Raw genomic sequence first — 18,508 nt, forward strand, 5'->3', positions numbered from 1 at the left:
GCATGGATGTGTGTGATGTCTTTAGGTTAGTTAGGTTTAAGTAGTTATAAGTTCTAGGGGACTGATGACCTCAGATGTCCCATAGTGCTCAGAGCCATTTGAACCATTTTAAATTATCAGAATTCTCTGTTCATGAACAGCATCTGTTCCTCGCTCCTGAATCCATTAATGGACAACACAGCGTGCAAGGAAGTCATAACAAATCCAAGTTGTCAAGAAGGCACCGTGCAGGCTGGTGGTGCCTCCATAATAGAGTGGGCTGTGTTTACATGAAATGGACTGGATCCTCTGGTACAATGAAACCGATCATTGGCTGGAAATGGTTTTGTTCGGCTACTTGGACAGCATTTTCAGCCATTCATGGACTTCATGTTCCGAAAGAACGAAGTTATTTCACTGGGCTACAATTGTTCGCTATTGGTTTGAAGAATATTCTGGACAATTCGAGGGAATGATTTGGCCGCGCAGATCGCCCGACATGAATCCCATCGAATATGTATCGGACACAATCGAGAGCTCAGTTCGTGCACAACATCATGCACCGGTAACACTTTCGCAGTTATGGGCGGCTATAGAGGCAGCATGGGTTAATATTTCTGCAGGAGACTTCTAAGACGTGTTACTTTCCTGTCAGGTCGTGTTGCTACACTTCACCGGGATAAAGGAAGTTCGATACGATATCGGGAGGTATCCCATGACTTCTGACACGTCAGTGTACCATTTTCACAGCGGAAAGATACCTGTACGCAGAAAGACAACTTTTTTAGTGCAGAGTCCCTGATACGTTCCTTTTAAATGAATGCGTTATTGATTACGTTTTTGCAACATGAAATGGAAACTAAAACGTCGACGGTCGAAAACTAAGAGCAGCTACGCTATGACAGCAGTCGACGAATGCCAGTGCCTTTGCTAACAGCACGACATTGCCTGCAGCGCCTCTCCTGCGCTCGCGACCATATTGGTTAGACCCTAGCACTGGAAAATCGTGACCTGGTCAGATGAATGTCTGTTTAACAAAGAAATAGCTTTCAGTTTACAGAGCCAGAAGTTTCTTGTTATCTATAGAGCACACTGGAACAGGTGTTATTACACTACTAACCATTAAAATTGCTACACCAAGAAGAAATGCACATGATAAACGGGTATCCACTGGACGAATATATTATACTAGAACTGACATGTGATTGCATTTTCACGCAATTTGGGCGCATAGATCCCGAGAAATCAGTACCCAGAACAACCACCTCTGGCCGTAACAACGGCCTTGATACGCCTGGGCATTGAGTCAAACAGAGCTTGGATGGCGTGTACAGGTACAGCTGCCCTTGCAGCTTCAGCATGATACCACAGTTCATCAAGAGTAGTGACTGGCGTATTGTGACGAGCCAGTTGCTCGGCCACTATTGACCAGACGTTTTCAATTGTTGAGAGAGCTGGAGAATGTGCTGGCCAGGGCAGCAGTCGAACATTTTCTGTATCCAGAAAGGACCGTACAGGACCTGCAACATGCGGTCGTGCATTATCCTGCTGAAATGTAGGTTTTCGCATGGTAGAGCCTCGTGTCGTAACACATCTGAAATGTAACGTCCACTGTTCAAAGTTCCGTCAATGCGAACAAGGGGTGACAGAAACGTGTAGCCAATGGCACCCATACCATCACGCCGGGTGATACGCCAGTATGGCGATGACGAATACACCCTTGCAATGTGCGTTCACAGCGATGTCGCCAAACACGGATGCGACCATCATGATGCTGTAAACAGAACCTGGATTCATCCGAAAAAATGACGTTTTGCCATTCGTGCGAACAGGTTCGTCGTTGAGTACACCATCGCATGCGCTCCTGTCTGTAATGCAGCGTCAAGGGTAACCGCAGCCACGGTCTCCGAGCTGATAGTCCATGCTGCTGCAAACGTCGTCGAAATGTTCGTGCAGATGGTTGTTGTCTTGCAAACGTCACCACCTGTTAACTCAGGGATCGAGACGTGGCTGCACGATTCGTTACAGCCATGCCGATAAGATGCCTGTCATCTCGACTGCTAGTGATACGAGGCCTTTGAGATCCAACACCGCGTTCCGTTTACCCCCCTGCACCCACCGATTCCATATTCTGCTAACAGTCATTGGATCTCGACCAACGCGAGCAGCAGTGTCGCTATACGATAAACCGCAATCGCGATAGGCTACAATGCGATCTTTATCAAAGTCCGAAACGTGATGGTACGCATTTCTCCTTACACGAGGCGTCACAACAACGTTTCGCCAGGCAACGTCGGTCAACTGCTGTTTGTGTATGAGAAATCGGTTGGAAACTTTCCTCATGTCAGCAAGTTGTAGGTGTCGCCACCGGCGCCAACCTTGTGTGAATGCTCTGAAAAGCTAATCATTTGCATGTCACAGCATATTCTTCCTGTCGGTTAAATTGCGCGTCTGTAGTACGTCATCCTCGTGGTGTAGCAATTTTAATGGGCAGCAGTGTATGCCTAATATGGGAAATCAAGCGCAGAGTGTCACGAAATAATCGCCACTAACTGGATGTTTCCGGGGACAAAACTTCAAACACCACTAATGATTTGCTTTCTAGTCAAGATATCGAGAGAGTCCCGAAAAAATGTGCTCAGGATGTTGATGTTTCCGTAACTGATTTCGTGTGGCGTCTCTTCGGCGGCTCGAATGTACCCCAGTTATCAAATGGACCCCTATATTTTAACGTGAAATCTGAAACACGTGTCTTTCTTGGCGACTCCACACATCGTTAAGAGGGGGAGTCTAGATTAGAGGCGGACTGAAAATTTCCGTGGTCCGGCCATTATAGGTCCCGCAACCTCTCGGTTTCCAGGCACGGTTTGCGTAATCCGAAACCACCAAAGGAAGAGCATGAGTTTGTATGCTTGCAAGCTTTCGGGAAGCACGGGCAAAAGGGGCTGGACATTTTCTAATTCAATACGGGTCATTATATTACAGACAGATCTTCACTTGCTTCAAAAATATAGCCGAGGTCATGCAATAATTTACTCTATATGCGTTTTGACGACATAAATTACACTAGAAAGAAATTAGCGTTATGTGTCTTACATGAACACAGGCTTTCGATACCTAAGTACGATCGAGTAAAATTCTTCTTCAGAGTGGGCTCCACAGCCATAAATTTGTTGAACACTTGTTGACATTTTGCACTTCTGTCAAAACTATCATCAACAGTATTATTTGTAAACCACCGCAACCGGTAGCACATGGTACGGGTTCGCTGTCGACCTTGCTCTCGATAAGTAATTTTCATCACGTTTCGTTCGCACTGTTATGTACTTGTTTCGTCGTAGTAACGTACTGTGCTACTCTAAAATAGCTTTTGAGCCTTCACTACACTAGTAGTCGTCAAAATTACACTACAAAGGTTTCATATTACGTCACATTGGCATGAAATGTGCTGCGGGCTTGTACTAGGTTGATGAAAAGTTCGTAGTGTTTTTGTTTTGCATGTTGATATTCCGGTTGCTGTGGATTTGCTTATGGAGTGTCACTTGATATTTGTAGTTCACTGTCGCTATTTGAGTTTACATATAGTGATTTTGTCAATTGGAGATAGCGAGTATAGCTGTGGACGCTAGAAAATGGAGAAATCGGAACATTTTCGATATATTCTTCTGTTTGAGTTCGATTGAGAGGTGACAGTAGAGGAGACAGCCAGAAACATTTGTGCCCTATATCTGGATAATGACATATTGGACAGAGCACGCCAAGAAAATGGTTTTCTAGTTTTAAGGAGGATACTTCCAACATTAGTGACTCCACACGTTCAGGAAGACCTACACGGTTTGACGAACACTGTTCAACCGCGTTAATCCATAATGCTCCACGTCAGTGTACTCGAGAAATGGTAAATGTGACAACTGTAATCACTCCATCATCGTGTGACATTTGTATGCAAAGGAGAAGGTTCAAAATGCGAGTGAATGGGTACCGCGTGCTCTAAGCCAAAATTACAAAACTCTTCGGGTGGCCACATTCGCATCTCTGCTTGTTCGTCATCAATTGGCTCGTGAACAACACAGACCGTTCCTATCCTCTGTCGTTACTGGTGACGAGAAATGGAGTTTTTATGCTAAAATAAAGGAACGGTTGACTCCAATCAAAGCAGCAATTCCCCGTACAAAGACGTGTGCGCATCCACAAAAGATAATGCTACGAATCTGGTGGAACTGCGACGGTGTGGTGTACTACGAATTGCTTCCCCGAGCAATTATTAGCAACAACGGAGACGTCTTGCAGAGGCAGTCCAAGAACAACGACCAGGAAGACTGGGTGAACTGATGCTACTACGCGATAACGACCGCCCGCATTCTGCCCGACTGGCAAAAAATACTACGCATGGGTTGGGTTGAGATGAGCAGGCCAGCAATGGAGGATCGGAATATGACGTACGAAAGGTCCCACATAGGGTCGAAGAATGTCGTCATCTTAGCGCTGCCACGTACCGCAATTAGAGGAAGCCGCTATCGTCGACTATGGCCAGCAGACCACGCCGGCTGTGCTGTGGTACGCCGTGTGACAGCGTGGCTGGAACTGTACCATTCACTAGGCTGCCCCACACCCGTATGCGGCTATCATCCGACCCCAAAAAACAAACTGGAATTCATCACTAAATACCACGTTTTGCCAGTCTACTGGAGTCTGCGTCTTTCTGACTCAGCACGAAATAGACGGAGTTGCCGATGTCTCAGCCGGACGCTGTGGTCGAGCTGTTCTAGGCGCTTCAGTCAGGAACCGCGCTGCTGCTAGGGTCGCTGCCCCGGGCAAGGATGTGAGTGATGTCCTTAGGTTAGTTAGGTTTAAGTAGTTCTAAGTCTAGGGAACTACACTCCTGGAAATGGAAAAAAGAACACATTGACACCGGTGTGTCAGACCCACCATACTTGCTCCGGACACTGCGAGAGGGCTGTACAAGCAATGATCACACGCACGGCACAGCGGACACACCAGGAACCGCGGTGTTGGCCGTCGAATGGCGCTAGCTGCGCAGCATTTGTGCACCGCCGCCGTCAGTGTCAGCCAGTTTGCCGTGGCATACGGAGCTCCATCGCAGTCTTTAACACTGGCAGCATGCCGCGACAGCGTGGACGTGAACCGTATGTGCAGTTGACGGACTTTGAGCGAGGGCGTATAGTGGGCATGCGGGAGGCCGGGTGGACGTACCGCCGAATTGCTCAACACGTGGGGCGTGAGGTCTCCACAGTACATCGATGTTGTCGCCAGTGTTCGGCGGAAGGTGCACGTGCCCGTCGACCTGGGACCGGACCGCAGCGACGCACGGATGCACGCCAAGACCGTAGGATCCTACGCAGTGCCGTAGGGGACCGCACCGCCACTTCCCAGCAAATTAGGGACACTGTTGCTCCTGGGGTATCGGCGAGGACCATTCGCAACCGTCTCCATGAAGCTGGACTACGGTCCCGCACACCGTTAGGCCGTCTTTCGCTCACGCCCCAAAATCGTGCAGTCCACCTCCAGTGGTGTCGCGACAGGCGTGAATGGAGGGACGAATGGAGACGTGTCGTCTTCAGCGATGAGATTCGCTTCTGCCTTGGTGCCAATGATGGTCGTATGCGTGTTTGGCGCCGTGCAGGTGAGCGCCACAATCAGGACTGCATACGACCAAGGCACACAGGGCCAACACCCGGCATCATGGTGTGGGGAGCGATCTCCTACACTGGCCGTACACCTCTGGTGATCGTCGAGGGGACACTGAATAGTGCACGGTACATCCAAACCGTCATCGAACCCATCGTTCTACCATTCCTAGACCGGCAAGGGAACTTGCTGTTCCAACAGGACAATGCACGTCCGCATGTATCCCGTGCCACCCAACGTGCTCTAGAAGGTGTAAGTCAACTACCCTGGCCAGCAAGATCTCCGGATCTGTCCCCCATTGAGTATGTTTGGGACTGGATGAAGCGTCGTCTCACGCGGTCTGCACGTCCAGCACGAACGCTGGTCCAACTGAGGCGCCAGGTGGAAATGGCATGGCAAGCCGTTCCACAGGACTACATCCAGCATCTCTACGATCGTCTCCATGGGAGAATAGCAGCCTGCATTGCTGCGAAAGGTGGATATACACTGTACTAGTGCCGACATTGTGCATGCTCTGTTGCCTGTGTCTATGTACCTGTGATTCTGTCAGTGTGATCATGTGATGTATCTGACCCCAGGAACGTGTCAATAAAGTTTCCCCTTCCTGGGACAATGAATTCACGGTGTTCTTATTTCAATTTCCAGGAGTGTATTTCCCATAGCGCTTAGATCCATTTGAACCATTTTTGAGCCGATATGTCGATGTTAACGGCTGTACACGACGAGCACACTTGGATTGCAAATTCGCATCCACAAGAAGTCTGGAAAAGGTTTGTGGAACAACAGGGACCCGTACGCCTCCTTGCATCGTGGAGAGAACCACTGTAGGACCCCTGATGTCTTCAGCGCGATCCTTCTATGCTCTCGCGTCGTCGTCTTCCTGCTCACTCCAGACATGGTACGTCGCAGATGGGTGCCATTTCGTGTCCAGTGCTCCCACTGTGAACGATTGACCTGGCGAGGGCACGGCGTATCGATCAGCCACAGTTTTGGCGCCTTTTATACTGGCTTACCTGTGATAAACGTCGTCTAACACGTCTGATTGGCATTCTGCGTCTACTAACACCCTCCTCGAGCCAGCATGTGATAGTCTGGTGTTTGAATCGTCCACTATGCGCCGTTTAAATGGGGTCCCCTGCCCGATTGCAGCGCCGCTGCAGGGCCTGAGGACATCCACAGCGGTACCAAACTTGGATCATTCACATATCGGATATCACTGTACTTACCTGCAAAGTCTGCTGTTTTGACCTTTCTTCCCCCTGGGTGAGCTATTTTCAGTGTTCACGACTGCATTCGCTTAACTCCGACCTTCTTTGCTGCACGCGGTCTCAGTGCCCGTAACGAACCCATTACGCTATGCAACATGACAATTTTTTTTTTGCCTGCTACTGGGTTGAAAGCGACGTTCCTTATAGTAACTCATATGCGCTAAATATAGAACTGTAGTCGTATTTGCTCTGGCACGTCAGGAAAAAAAGTTATGTGCGTGTAAAGGTTATCAAGGATAATGTTATTAAGTACCTACGTTGAATTGCGAATGTGAAAAATTTTAGAGAAATTAATGTGACTACTTTTCAATGAAAACAGTAAATCTTATAAGTAAATTGCAAATGTTTATTCACCTCTGAAATTACATTAAGATTGTCAATGGCTTGGTTTAAAAGTGTGTAGAGCTTCTTGATTTTCGCCTGCGAACATCTTCTGATACTCTCTGCAAAAACCAACACTAATACTTCAGCATGTTCGGACTGAAGCGGCCTTGATATCTTGCTTCCATGTTAGACATCTCCTGGTCGAATCGTTCACCGTGGTCGTCACTCAGGAATCCCATATTTGACGGAAAGGAGCTGAGATGTAAACGCAAGAAATGCATCTTTAGTGACGTACGGCAACAGAAGTGCTGGAGGGCTGTTAGCAAGTTGCCCTCAACTTCTGCATAGTTGTCTGCTATGTGGTTCCCAAGAAAGTTGTGCTCTACAAGCACAAATGCGTCCCAAGCTGCTAGTTCTCGTTCCGTGAGCTCCATTCTGAATTGTGGATCTCGATTCAACTTTCGAATTTCTGGTCCAACGAAGACTACTGCTATCGATTTTGCGTCAGTTTTCGTATTTCCAAACTTGCCTTTTAGATACTGAAAACCATGGTTTGTTTTATCCGTCACTGCAACAAGCTGTTCATAAGACCCAGTTCCGTATGGAGTAGAGATACATAAATCTTATTACGATGTACAAGAGATACATGTTGAACGTTGTGCTGTTCGACTACAGGTAAATCAGTGGGTGGCCAATTTTTCACTATGTTGTGATTCTTGTCATCGAGACTATCCCACAGGAAAGAAAAACATGCGTTTTGTATACCCAGTCTGCATTCCTAACAGAAGGGCTACAACCTTCAAACCATCGCAGATATTCCAATTATCCTCATAGTACTTCACCAGCATCAAGAGAGTGTTCATCGTTTCGTAGGTTTCCTTCATTCCCACGGCATGAGCAATACGAATTGATGGTTTCTGGTTGCCATTGGGTATTCCTGCAGTTTCGAGACTGCTTAAGTTACAATCAATAAAAAGTCTTCACTCTTCTGCTACATATTTGTTATCTGGTTCCTTTATGAGTCCTGTCACGTCACGACAGAAGCAAACTCCGCGTTCAACAGCATAGCATGCAGCGAATTTCATGTGACAATCTCGAAAATACGCAACTGTAGCACCTCTCTCGAATAAGTTCCGCTCCTAAAGTCCGGAACCCAACAAAAAAAATGGCTCTGGGCACTATGGGACTCAACTGCTGTGGTCATCAGTCCCCTAGAACTTAGAACTGCTTAAACCTAACTAACCTAAGGACATCACACACATCCATGCCGAGGCAGCATTCGAACCTGCGACCGTAGCAGTCGCACGGTTCCGGACTGCGCGCCTAGAACCGTGAGACCACCGCGGCCGGCGGAGTCCAACAGTTCAGACTTTTCTTTCAACAGGGACAAATCTCAAACCAGATCGTCAATTTCGGCTTAGCTGCTTAAATGTGGCTCTTTAATGTCATTGTCGGTATCATTCGCGTATTCCATAGCTCCAGCGTCATTGTCATTGCCTTCAGTACCACCTTTTTCGTTATTCGTTGCATTGGATGAAGGAGGAATTGGTAATCTATGCTCCGTACCATGCGCCACAGGCCTTAAAGCAGACTGACAATCCGGATACATGATTTCTGACTTGTTCTTGCTGTACCTGAATACGTTGGTCAAGCAGAAATAGAAATCCGAGTGGTGACATTTCTGCTCCCACCAAATCACGGGAACAGCATAAGGCATTCGATTTCGCTTACCGTTTAATAACTGGGCTAGACCGGAGTAACAGACGTTGCAACAGAGATGAGAAGCCTGGGATTTCACATCCGAAGTAATGATTGTAGCCGGCCGGGGTGGCCGAGTGGTTCTAGGCGCTACAGTCTGGAACCGCACGACCGCTACGGTCGCAGGTTCGCATCCTGCCTCGAGCATGGATGTGTGTGATGTCCTTAGGGTAGTTACGTTTAAGTAGTTCTAACTTCTAGGGGACTGATGACCTCAGAAGTTAAGTGCTCAGAGCCATTTGAACCAGTTTTTAATGACTGTAAGCCATACGTAGCCTTCGGGTCATGTTCTTGTGCTGGTCAGATGTTGTATATTTGCTACAAATGTAGCAAGAGCAGTACGGACTAATCAGACAAGTGCACCTATTCATCTTTCGTTGACTGAATCACCATATACTGAGTTACTGAATCGTCTTATACGAAATCACTTAAATGCATGTTACTGCGACTGTTGATTAACAAAACACGGGGCTACGCTAGCACGAACTATTCTCCAGTCACATCTGAATCGGACTGTTGGACTAACAAGAGAAACTACACGGGAACTAGTTTTATAAAACGTGTTGAAACCTGCCTGCATGCTGTAGCTCGTGGACAAGTTAGAACTAGACTGGTACTAGTCAGAACTTCTCTAAGTCTGTCTGCTTGCTTTTACTGCCGCACACATACCTTTCCACAGGCGCATAAAGCAGAGTCACATTGAGAATACACACACGTACACATTCACTCACACAATCGTACATCAAACACGGCTCCTTGATGCAGCTAAACATTAACCAATGTAAGGACTTTTAATATCAAACGACTTTTCGCTATAACTTTAAATCCACTAGTCCACAACATTTCTGATTGTAAAATAGCAATCAGCGCACCCTATTACATCATACACGCGTTCTTTTCACCCAGTAGCAAATTCAGTGTTGCGTAGTGTTATAGACAAGTAAAGGCGGCGTACCTGAACTTCTCGTCTCGCCGTGGCGGCGACGTGAGCTTGGCGCTGCATAGCCCGCAGGACTGTAGGAACGCGGAACTCCTTTTAGTGTCGCCCACATCCCGAGCGGCTTTCCCGCTTACAAAAAGAGCACCCGAGGGGACGGAGACCTGATCGGAATCGTACATTCTAAAATCACGTACAAGATTCTTGTTCTCTTATACCGAATGATCAGAACTGCTAGTTCTCTGCCAGTACTCTAAGACGTAACTATTTTATTACTGAAAGTTGGGACAAGAGAAGCATTACTTACCGACCTTCTGTAACTGCTTTTGCTACCGGTTATTGTCTTGTCTACTCCCATCCTATTAGGGAGTGCGGAAATCAAGTAATAAACAGAGGCAGACACTGATTTTAATGAAATGATCCAGCCAGCAATTGGTGAGATCCCTTCAACAGAATGAAAAAATCGTTCTGGCAATATCATGACATTAATTTATAATAATTAGTAAAATCAGCACCCATTTTTTCTGTCTAGTAATATCAACGTCAACCGTGGAATAACGTCTTGGAATTATCTGTGCTACTATACATATAAAGAAAACTCGTTTTTTAAAGTCGTAGCCAAAATCTCGAAAAGTTCTTGACCGATTTACTTCAGATTTTTACATAATTCTCTAATAAACGTTGTGTAAACATGAAGACTAATGTTGTAGAATATTAATAGCGATTGTTTTATTTAAAAAGCTTTAAGAATTTCCATATAAAAATTCAGAAGCATTACTTTCCAGCATGCCCTCGTATTTACTGAAAATAAATTTAGAAAGTAAACTATATCTCATCTGTTTTCTGTTGTGCCTGTGAAAAGCCTGTTGAAAAATATTAACTGCTTTAACTTTCATTGTTTTCAGCCACTGAGAAGTATCCAAATGTGAGGCTGCACTTCAGGCATAAACTCGTAGCAATCAACTTCAAGGAAAACCAGATGACATTTCAAGTGTAAGTAAATTGTTATAAAATGTCTATAGGTAATAGGTTCTTCAGTTCTAATAAAACATCGTAAACATTTTAACTTTCCATGATTATTTATGATAGGCAACATAGAAAACTAAGCATGTGATGAAACTCGTGAAATAAAACTTATCGTAAATTTTGATACAGGCTGTGGTAAATCCATCTTACACCCAGTTTCGTAAAACGCTACAATAAAAAAGTATAAATCCCACGTCAGTGATGCGACTATACATTTGTTATCTAGTTATAACTAAACATTTCGTAAGCAGTGTGAAGCTGACGAGTTTGCAAGAAAGTAAAAGTCAATATCTTTTTACTGTTTTGTTCACGCTGGCGCCGAAGTAGTTACCTAACATCATCAGTATGTGAAGCAAGTATCAACTTCGGCTAGCCATTAGTTCGTTACATCAGCAAGCGGAGCAGTGTGCACAAACGTGTAGCCCAAAAACTGGCTAACTGTTTAACGGATCGACGTCGACCAGTCCAGTTTCGTAACTGTTGTTTCATTCATCGTTGACATTCCTGCCCACTGTGTTCACTAGATCTGAAACTGTCATTCACAATCAGACACTGGCGGACATTTCGTTCTTTTTACACGTAACACATATTGTTAGAAGCCTACAGATATCGGCCATTACAGGGCACCTGTTTACTCAGATGTTGAGAAGATACAGAAAGAGTACCAGGTGACGCTGAGTAAGGAATGAACCACATTGGCCCATGCAGACATACAAAAAAGAGCAAGAGGAAGGCAAAGGCATTCTATGAGAGTTGTTTCTTTAAATATTTTTCCACCAAGCACGCTTCTGTCAACAGTCAGTGAGACACAGGCTGCACGATTGTTAGTACGCCCCCTCCCCATGTATCTATTTCGCTCCTAGATAAAATAAGACTGACTGTACCATTCCGTGCATGTACAAGGCTCTCTAATTTCACCGCAGTACCCGTAGCGTGAGTTGCATGCTTTTCGATGATCAACTGAGAAGATGTGATCTAGAAATCTTAGAAGGAGATTTTCAAAATTACATATCGTCTTTTCCGAAGTTTCCTTATCGGTAACGGTGTTGTGCTAATAAAACAAGTATGTTATAAACTGTATTGCTATTCTTCTAAACTTTTCTATGCCATCGGTCATTCTGAAACAATGATCAAAACTCTGAACTCGCATACCCTTTGTTATCCTGATTCAGTTTTTCCATAGTTGCTCTAAATAACTTCATCAAATGCTGGGATGGCTCGTTCAACAATTCCACACTGACCTATTACCTCATCTGCTACCATTTATGTTTTTTTTCAAGACTTTGGTATGAAAGTATCATTGAATTCTTAACCTCCCCCCCCCCCCTCTCTCTCTCTCTCTCTCTCTCACTCTCTCACTCTCTCTCTCTCTCTCTCTCTCTCACTCTCTCTCTCTCTCACTCACTCTCTCTCTCTCTCACTCTCTCTCTCTCTCACTCTCTCACTCTCTCTCTCTCTCACTCTCTCACTCTCTCACTCTCTCACTCTCTCACTCTCTCACTCTCTCACTCTCTCACTCTCTCACTCTCTCACTCTCTCTCCCTCACTCCCTCCCCTCCACACTCTCTCTCTCTCTCCCGCAATTACAAGTCATCCACAGTGAAACGTGTACCTCGACGTGTTGGTGGCAAAGCAAAGTCCACAGGATTTTTGTGCTCACTTATCACTTCTATCACTTCTAGCAATACTTACTAAGGTGAAAAGCGCTGAGATTGGCCGTAATAAACTGTTAAATGAGGTAGCCAGTTCGCAAGTCGAAGAAAGGCAACTTTATTGTATGATTATGTGGTAGCGGAACAAACACTGGTTGCAGTTACTACTGTGAAATATCTGGGAGTATGCGTGAGGAATGATTTGAAGTGGAATGATCATATAAAATTAATTGTTGGTAAGACGGGTTCCAGGTTGAGATTCATTGGGAGAGTCCTTAGAAAATGTAGCCCATCAACAAAGGAGGTGGCTTACAAAACACTCGTTCGTCCTATACTTGAGTATTGCTCATCAGTGTGAGATCCGTACCAGATCGGGTTGACGGAGGAGATAGAGAAGATCCAACGAAGAGCGGCGCGTTTCCTCACAGGGTTATTTGGTAACCGTGATAGCGTTACGTTTACCAAACTGAAATGGCAGACTCTGCAAGAGAAGCGCTCTGCATCGCGGTGTAGCTAGCTCGCCAGGTTTCGAGAGGGTGCGTTTCTTACTTATACCTTCCGCGGAGATCATGAATGTAAAATTAGAGAGATTCGAGAGCGCACGGAGGCTTTCAGACAGTCGTTCTTCCCGCGAACCATACGCGACTGGAACAGAAAAGGGAGGTAATGACAGTGGCACGTAAAGTGCCCTCCGCCACACACCGTTAGGTGGCTTGCGGAGTATAAATGTAGATGTAGATGTAGATTTACATCCCCTTCGATAGGACTACGCCTTGCAAAGCACTATAGTGTTCAAACCAACTATACACAAAAGATGGAAATATTTCCAATTAAGCAAATGAATAACGTCAAGTTCTGCGATCTTTCCTAGAGGGACCAATCGAGTCTGACTGGCCACCCTGTCATCCTCTGCCAACGGCGTCATGGGGTGTGGTATGGAGGTGGGCGTGGTCATCACACCGCTCTTCCGGTCGTCGTCGTGTCCTTTGAAATTGGAACCGCTACTAATCGGTCAAGTAGCTCAACAGTTGGCCTCACAAGGTTAAGTGCATCTCGACCCAGTTCTCCGACCAAGGAAAAATCCCTCGCGAATCAAATGAATAGCCCCGTGGGATTCCGCAGCCAACACCACCACACGCTCCTTTCTTTTGCAGTGGCGACGAGAACTCGCAGGTGCAGAGGTCCGCATCGCTGGTGGTGGGCGCCGACGGCGCCTTCTCCGCGGTGCGCCGCCAGATGATGAAGGCGCCGCTGTTCCAGTACAGCCAGCGCTACATAGAGCACGGCTACCTCGAGCTCTGCATACCGCCCACCGCCGACGGAAAGGTGAGCACGCCCTGCTCGTTACTAACATACAGCCGCCGCAGTACTCCAGGCTAGACGATTATTCAGCTTATTACAAAACTGCCTGCTAGCTCTCACTTCTTAAAAAGTAATTCCATACTGCGCTAGTTACAACGTTTTGGCTATTGCTCCCACAGAGAATCCGCGATATTGATTTTATTTGATCTGATTTTGGCAGGGAAGCTAAAACAGCTTTGGTCAAACCCACCACGGCTTTCCCTATATCTAGTAAAGCCATCCAATGCCCTTAAATAGTACAAGGACTCCCTTTACCAATTCTTTGTTAGACACAATTTCTTCAGGTCTAGTTGTCACGAAAATTCTGTGTCTCTTACTCTCCAGTGCCATGCATTCGAAGATCAGGTGTGATGCAGTTTCTTCACTCTCATCACAGATCCTACATTTTGGTTTTTTGAAATTCCTATGGCCGGTCATCAGTCCAACCATGAGTTTAATCTCTTTCCTGTTCAAGGCCAGCACTGCAGAGCTTCTGTTAAAACAGGGCTTTGGCATAATTACCTTAGAATGTTTTTGTTTATAGACCTTCGTCCAGTTTTCTGCAAGCTGTCTTCTCAGCCAGTTCCGTAGTTCTAGTTTAATTGTAGCCTTCGTGATTCTCAGGACAGGTTCCGGTCCAATGAATGGAATCTTTGCCCCCATCCTGGACTATCTGTCGGCTTGTTCATTGCCACCGATTTCTGAGTGGCCAAAGACCCACACTAGTTTACCCTATTGTTTCCCCCTAGCTTCCTCAGAGCCCTGTGACATTCCGCAACAATCTTAGATCTTGTTGCAGGAGCTGCCAATGATTTCAGGGCTGCCAGACTGTTTGAATAGGTGTAAATGCTACGGTCCTAGTAGAAGTAGTGGTAATAGCTTTATTCATCCGTAGATCTCTTTTTACAAAAGACATGTCAAAGTATTTGCAAGTTTAGATCAATTTAAAATAAGTTAATTCTTATACACATGTACACTACTGGACATTAAAATTGCTACACCAAGAAGAAGTGCAGATGATAAACGGGTATTCATTGGACAAATATATTATGCTAGAACTGACATGTGATTATATTTTCACGCAATTTGGGTGCATAGATGCTGAGAAATCAGTACCCAGAACAACCACCTCTGGCCGTAATGACAGCCTTGATACGCCTGGGCATTGAGTCAAACAGAGCTTGGATGACGTGTGCATGTGTAGCTGCCCATGCAGCTTCAGCACGATACCACAGTTCATCAAGAGTTGTGACTGGCGTATTGTGACGAGCCACTTGCTCGGCCACCATTGACCAGAAGTTTTCAGTTGGTGAGAGATCTGGAAACTGTATCCAGTACGTTTTAGAAGAAGTCAATGAAAATTTCGGCGGCCTCCATTAAATGCGAGAGTACGAAAAACGGATGGGGACAAAAATATCTTAGAATACAAACAATACACTTACAGTGCATTTAAACTGAGCAGTCCACACACGGATTCGTAAGCAGTAATAAATGGACATGAGTCCACAGTATACCATGCAACTAAACTAGCTTCTGTTTCATATGAAAAAAATGGAATCATTTACCCCACCCAATATTACGGATAAGAACAACATACTCGTATTTACATTGCAATTCAAGGAGTGCAATACACGCAATAGCGTCACAGTCAGGAACATAATTTCCACTTACTAACTGGTACACGGGTGAAATTACAATACTGGGTTTTACAAATAATAGGGCCTACACTTAACCTCCAGATTCCCAGACCTACTCATAAAGAATAAATGAAAAACATTATCATTTAGACGTCATATTTCGCAAAACAAGAATATAGATTGTTAGGCCATGTTTTGCCGGATTCGTGGTTCACTGCCAAAAAACTGGGAGTGCTACACTCGGTCTCTGTTTCTGTATAGTAACATGGGCCTTGCAATTCCGATGTTTTGGTATTCTGTGTGTGTGGCTCCTCGGTGACATAATTATTGTGCAGGAAATTAATTCGCAATACTTTACTCATTAATTCACAGACATAAAATTCGCAAGTCTCTATGCATACGCTTCATTTGGATACTTCTGTCGCACAATTCATTTCAAAATGAAAGCCGGCCGCGGTGGTCTCGTGGTTCTAGGCGCGCAGTTCGGAACCGTGAGACTGCTACGGTCGCAGGTTTGAATCCTGCCTCGGGCATGGATGTGTGTGATGTTCTTAGGTTAGTTAGGTTTAAGTAGTTCTAAGTTCTAGGGGACTAATGACCACAGCAGTTGAGTCCCATAGTGCTCAGAGCCATTTGAACCATCAAAATGAAATTTTCATTCTGGAGTATGATAACAATTCAACAAAAGCTATTCGTGTCTCCAAAGAGACAAGAAATTAATATTTCTTGTAGTTGGTGGAAAATAAGCTACGTTGGGAAATTCTTCAATAGATGTGTTAAGACTGCGCGTCAGACGGGAAATCTAACGCTAACATCTGTATTTAACGAAGAGAAATCCATTCATCGAACCCCTCAGACACGCCTCACAGACACACTCAAACCTTCAACCGATCACTGTTTACTTTTCATATTCTACGAAGTTCACAGCAGGTCACCCATTGTGTTGTGGGCCAGCATTCCTGGAAGAATGGATACAGGGGAGAGTTCATCTGCGCCACAGTACCTCGTTTGTAATTGGGATGAGGATGCAATCCCAGGAATAGAAAGAGCCTACTGAAAAGCTGAAGTTCTGGATAGGTCTATGCAATATTTCCAGATAGCACGAACGTATGATTTCTGAGTTCGATCCTCTATCCAGCAAACAGTTTAGTCATGCCACAAACATTCAACACAGAGACAGTCGACAAAAATACAAAATTATCGTACTTAACAAGAAATTAGACAACGTAATAGAGTAATAGATTGTAGTACATATTTAACACTTCAATCTCTTTTTGCTTTTTCTCTCTCTCGCTCTCTCACTCTCTCTCTCTCCCCCCCCCTCTCTCTCTCTCTTGCTCTCTATCTCTCTCTATCTCTCTATCTCTATCTCTCTCTCTCTCTCTCTCTCTCTCTCTCACTCTCTCACTCTCTCACTCACTCACACACACACACACACACACACACACACACACACACACACACACACACACACACACACACTCCTCGAAAATTAGAAAATAGACAGTACAGAGAAAAAGTAAGGTTGTCCTGTCGACAACAAGATAACTGGACACGAAGCATAAACCTGTATCGGAAAAGGTTGGGAAGAAAGTAGTTAGTGTCATTTTCAAAGGAACCTTCCCGTTTTGCCTAAAACCTTATGTAAACCAACCAGCCACTTGACTTAGCACCCTTAATGATCCTAGCATAAACAAACTCCTCACTTGTGCTCTTAGTTTTGTTTATTTATGACGTAATTAATGGACAAATGCTCATAGTTTTATCTAATTTATGACTCATAACTGTCATCTTAATTACCATATTATAATGGCTACCACAAGTCTAACCTTAGTTACCATAATTTATCATTAAAAATGGCCGCCTCCTCTCCCCCATTCCTGTAGTGCGATACTTTTGTTGGAATTTGACCCCACTGCATGGTTTAATAGACATGAGATGGGTTTAACATTCATGCTCTCTTGCCAGTTAGTCAACAGCAACGGCAGAAACAAATTCAGGTGATGTTTGGAATTCAGTTTTTGAAGTTTGCACAAGAGTATTATGCCCTATGGCTCTTTCTGCAAGCACATTAACATATGATGGTATTTACAATTTTGTTTGTTACAATTTCACCAGTTTTCTCTCGGATTCCAAAGAGACACATAAAGATGAGCTAAATGCTTAACAATAACCGTCACAGTGCATTGTTTAAACAAACACTCTTATATTCCAATAGTTTGATGTTAACCAGCGGCAAATTCAAGTGACTTTTACAGTTTTAAGGCAGTTCATTAAAATGTTGTCTATTTTCTCCCAGTATTCCACAGATGACCACTTTTCAGGAAGACTAACGTAAATATTGAGACTCTAACTGTTTAACAATTTCTACCACAGTGTGTTATTTAAAAACATACAGCTGCCAACAGTTAAATGTGTAAGAATTAGCACAATCAACAAACACACTCTCACTAGGGACAAAGTCTACATTTCACAGTAAGGAACTCACCCCTGCATTATCAGTGTGTTAAAATCAGTGACATCGCTATCAGGATGTCATAGAGGACTCTAAAAGTCTGTAATGAGCATCTAAGTAATGGCGGAAATCCAAGTAGGAACGTTTCTGTGGACATGTATGTACACACACACACACACACACACACACACACACACACACACACACACACACAACAGGATATTGCTAATGTATGCTGTAAGTAATTTACCAAAGTCATGCTGCTATCACCACTGGGACAGGAATAGGAGAGCTCAACACTTCATTCAAATAAGCAAAAAAATGCAGACGCTATCTTCTGAGCAGTGTATTCCGATCATGGTGCACCAGCTGCACCTCCCAGTAACTTCTGACCAGGAACCACACTCTTCTTCACCCCAACCCACAGCCACTGCCGCCACCAATCGAGGCCTCAACAATGCAGTGCGTATTGTGTCCAGCCT

At 44.9% G+C, this 18,508-nt stretch overlaps 1 protein-coding gene across 1 annotated transcript in view; it reads left to right on the plus strand.

The window, feature by feature from the left end:
- The window catches only part of LOC126267271 (kynurenine 3-monooxygenase-like), a 169,268-nt gene that overhangs the window by 88,552 nt on the left and 62,208 nt on the right, over positions 1 to 18,508 (plus strand). The window contains exons 5-6 of the mRNA XM_049972336.1: positions 10,821 to 10,908; positions 13,748 to 13,919. Of these exons, the coding sequence (XP_049828293.1) occupies positions 10,821 to 10,908; positions 13,748 to 13,919 (260 nt within the window). The remainder of the gene's footprint in view (positions 1 to 10,820; positions 10,909 to 13,747; positions 13,920 to 18,508) is intronic.

This window comes from Schistocerca gregaria, chromosome 4 (assembly GCF_023897955.1).
Source record: "Schistocerca gregaria isolate iqSchGreg1 chromosome 4, iqSchGreg1.2, whole genome shotgun sequence".
Classification (NCBI taxonomy): Eukaryota; Metazoa; Arthropoda; class Insecta; order Orthoptera; family Acrididae; genus Schistocerca; species Schistocerca gregaria.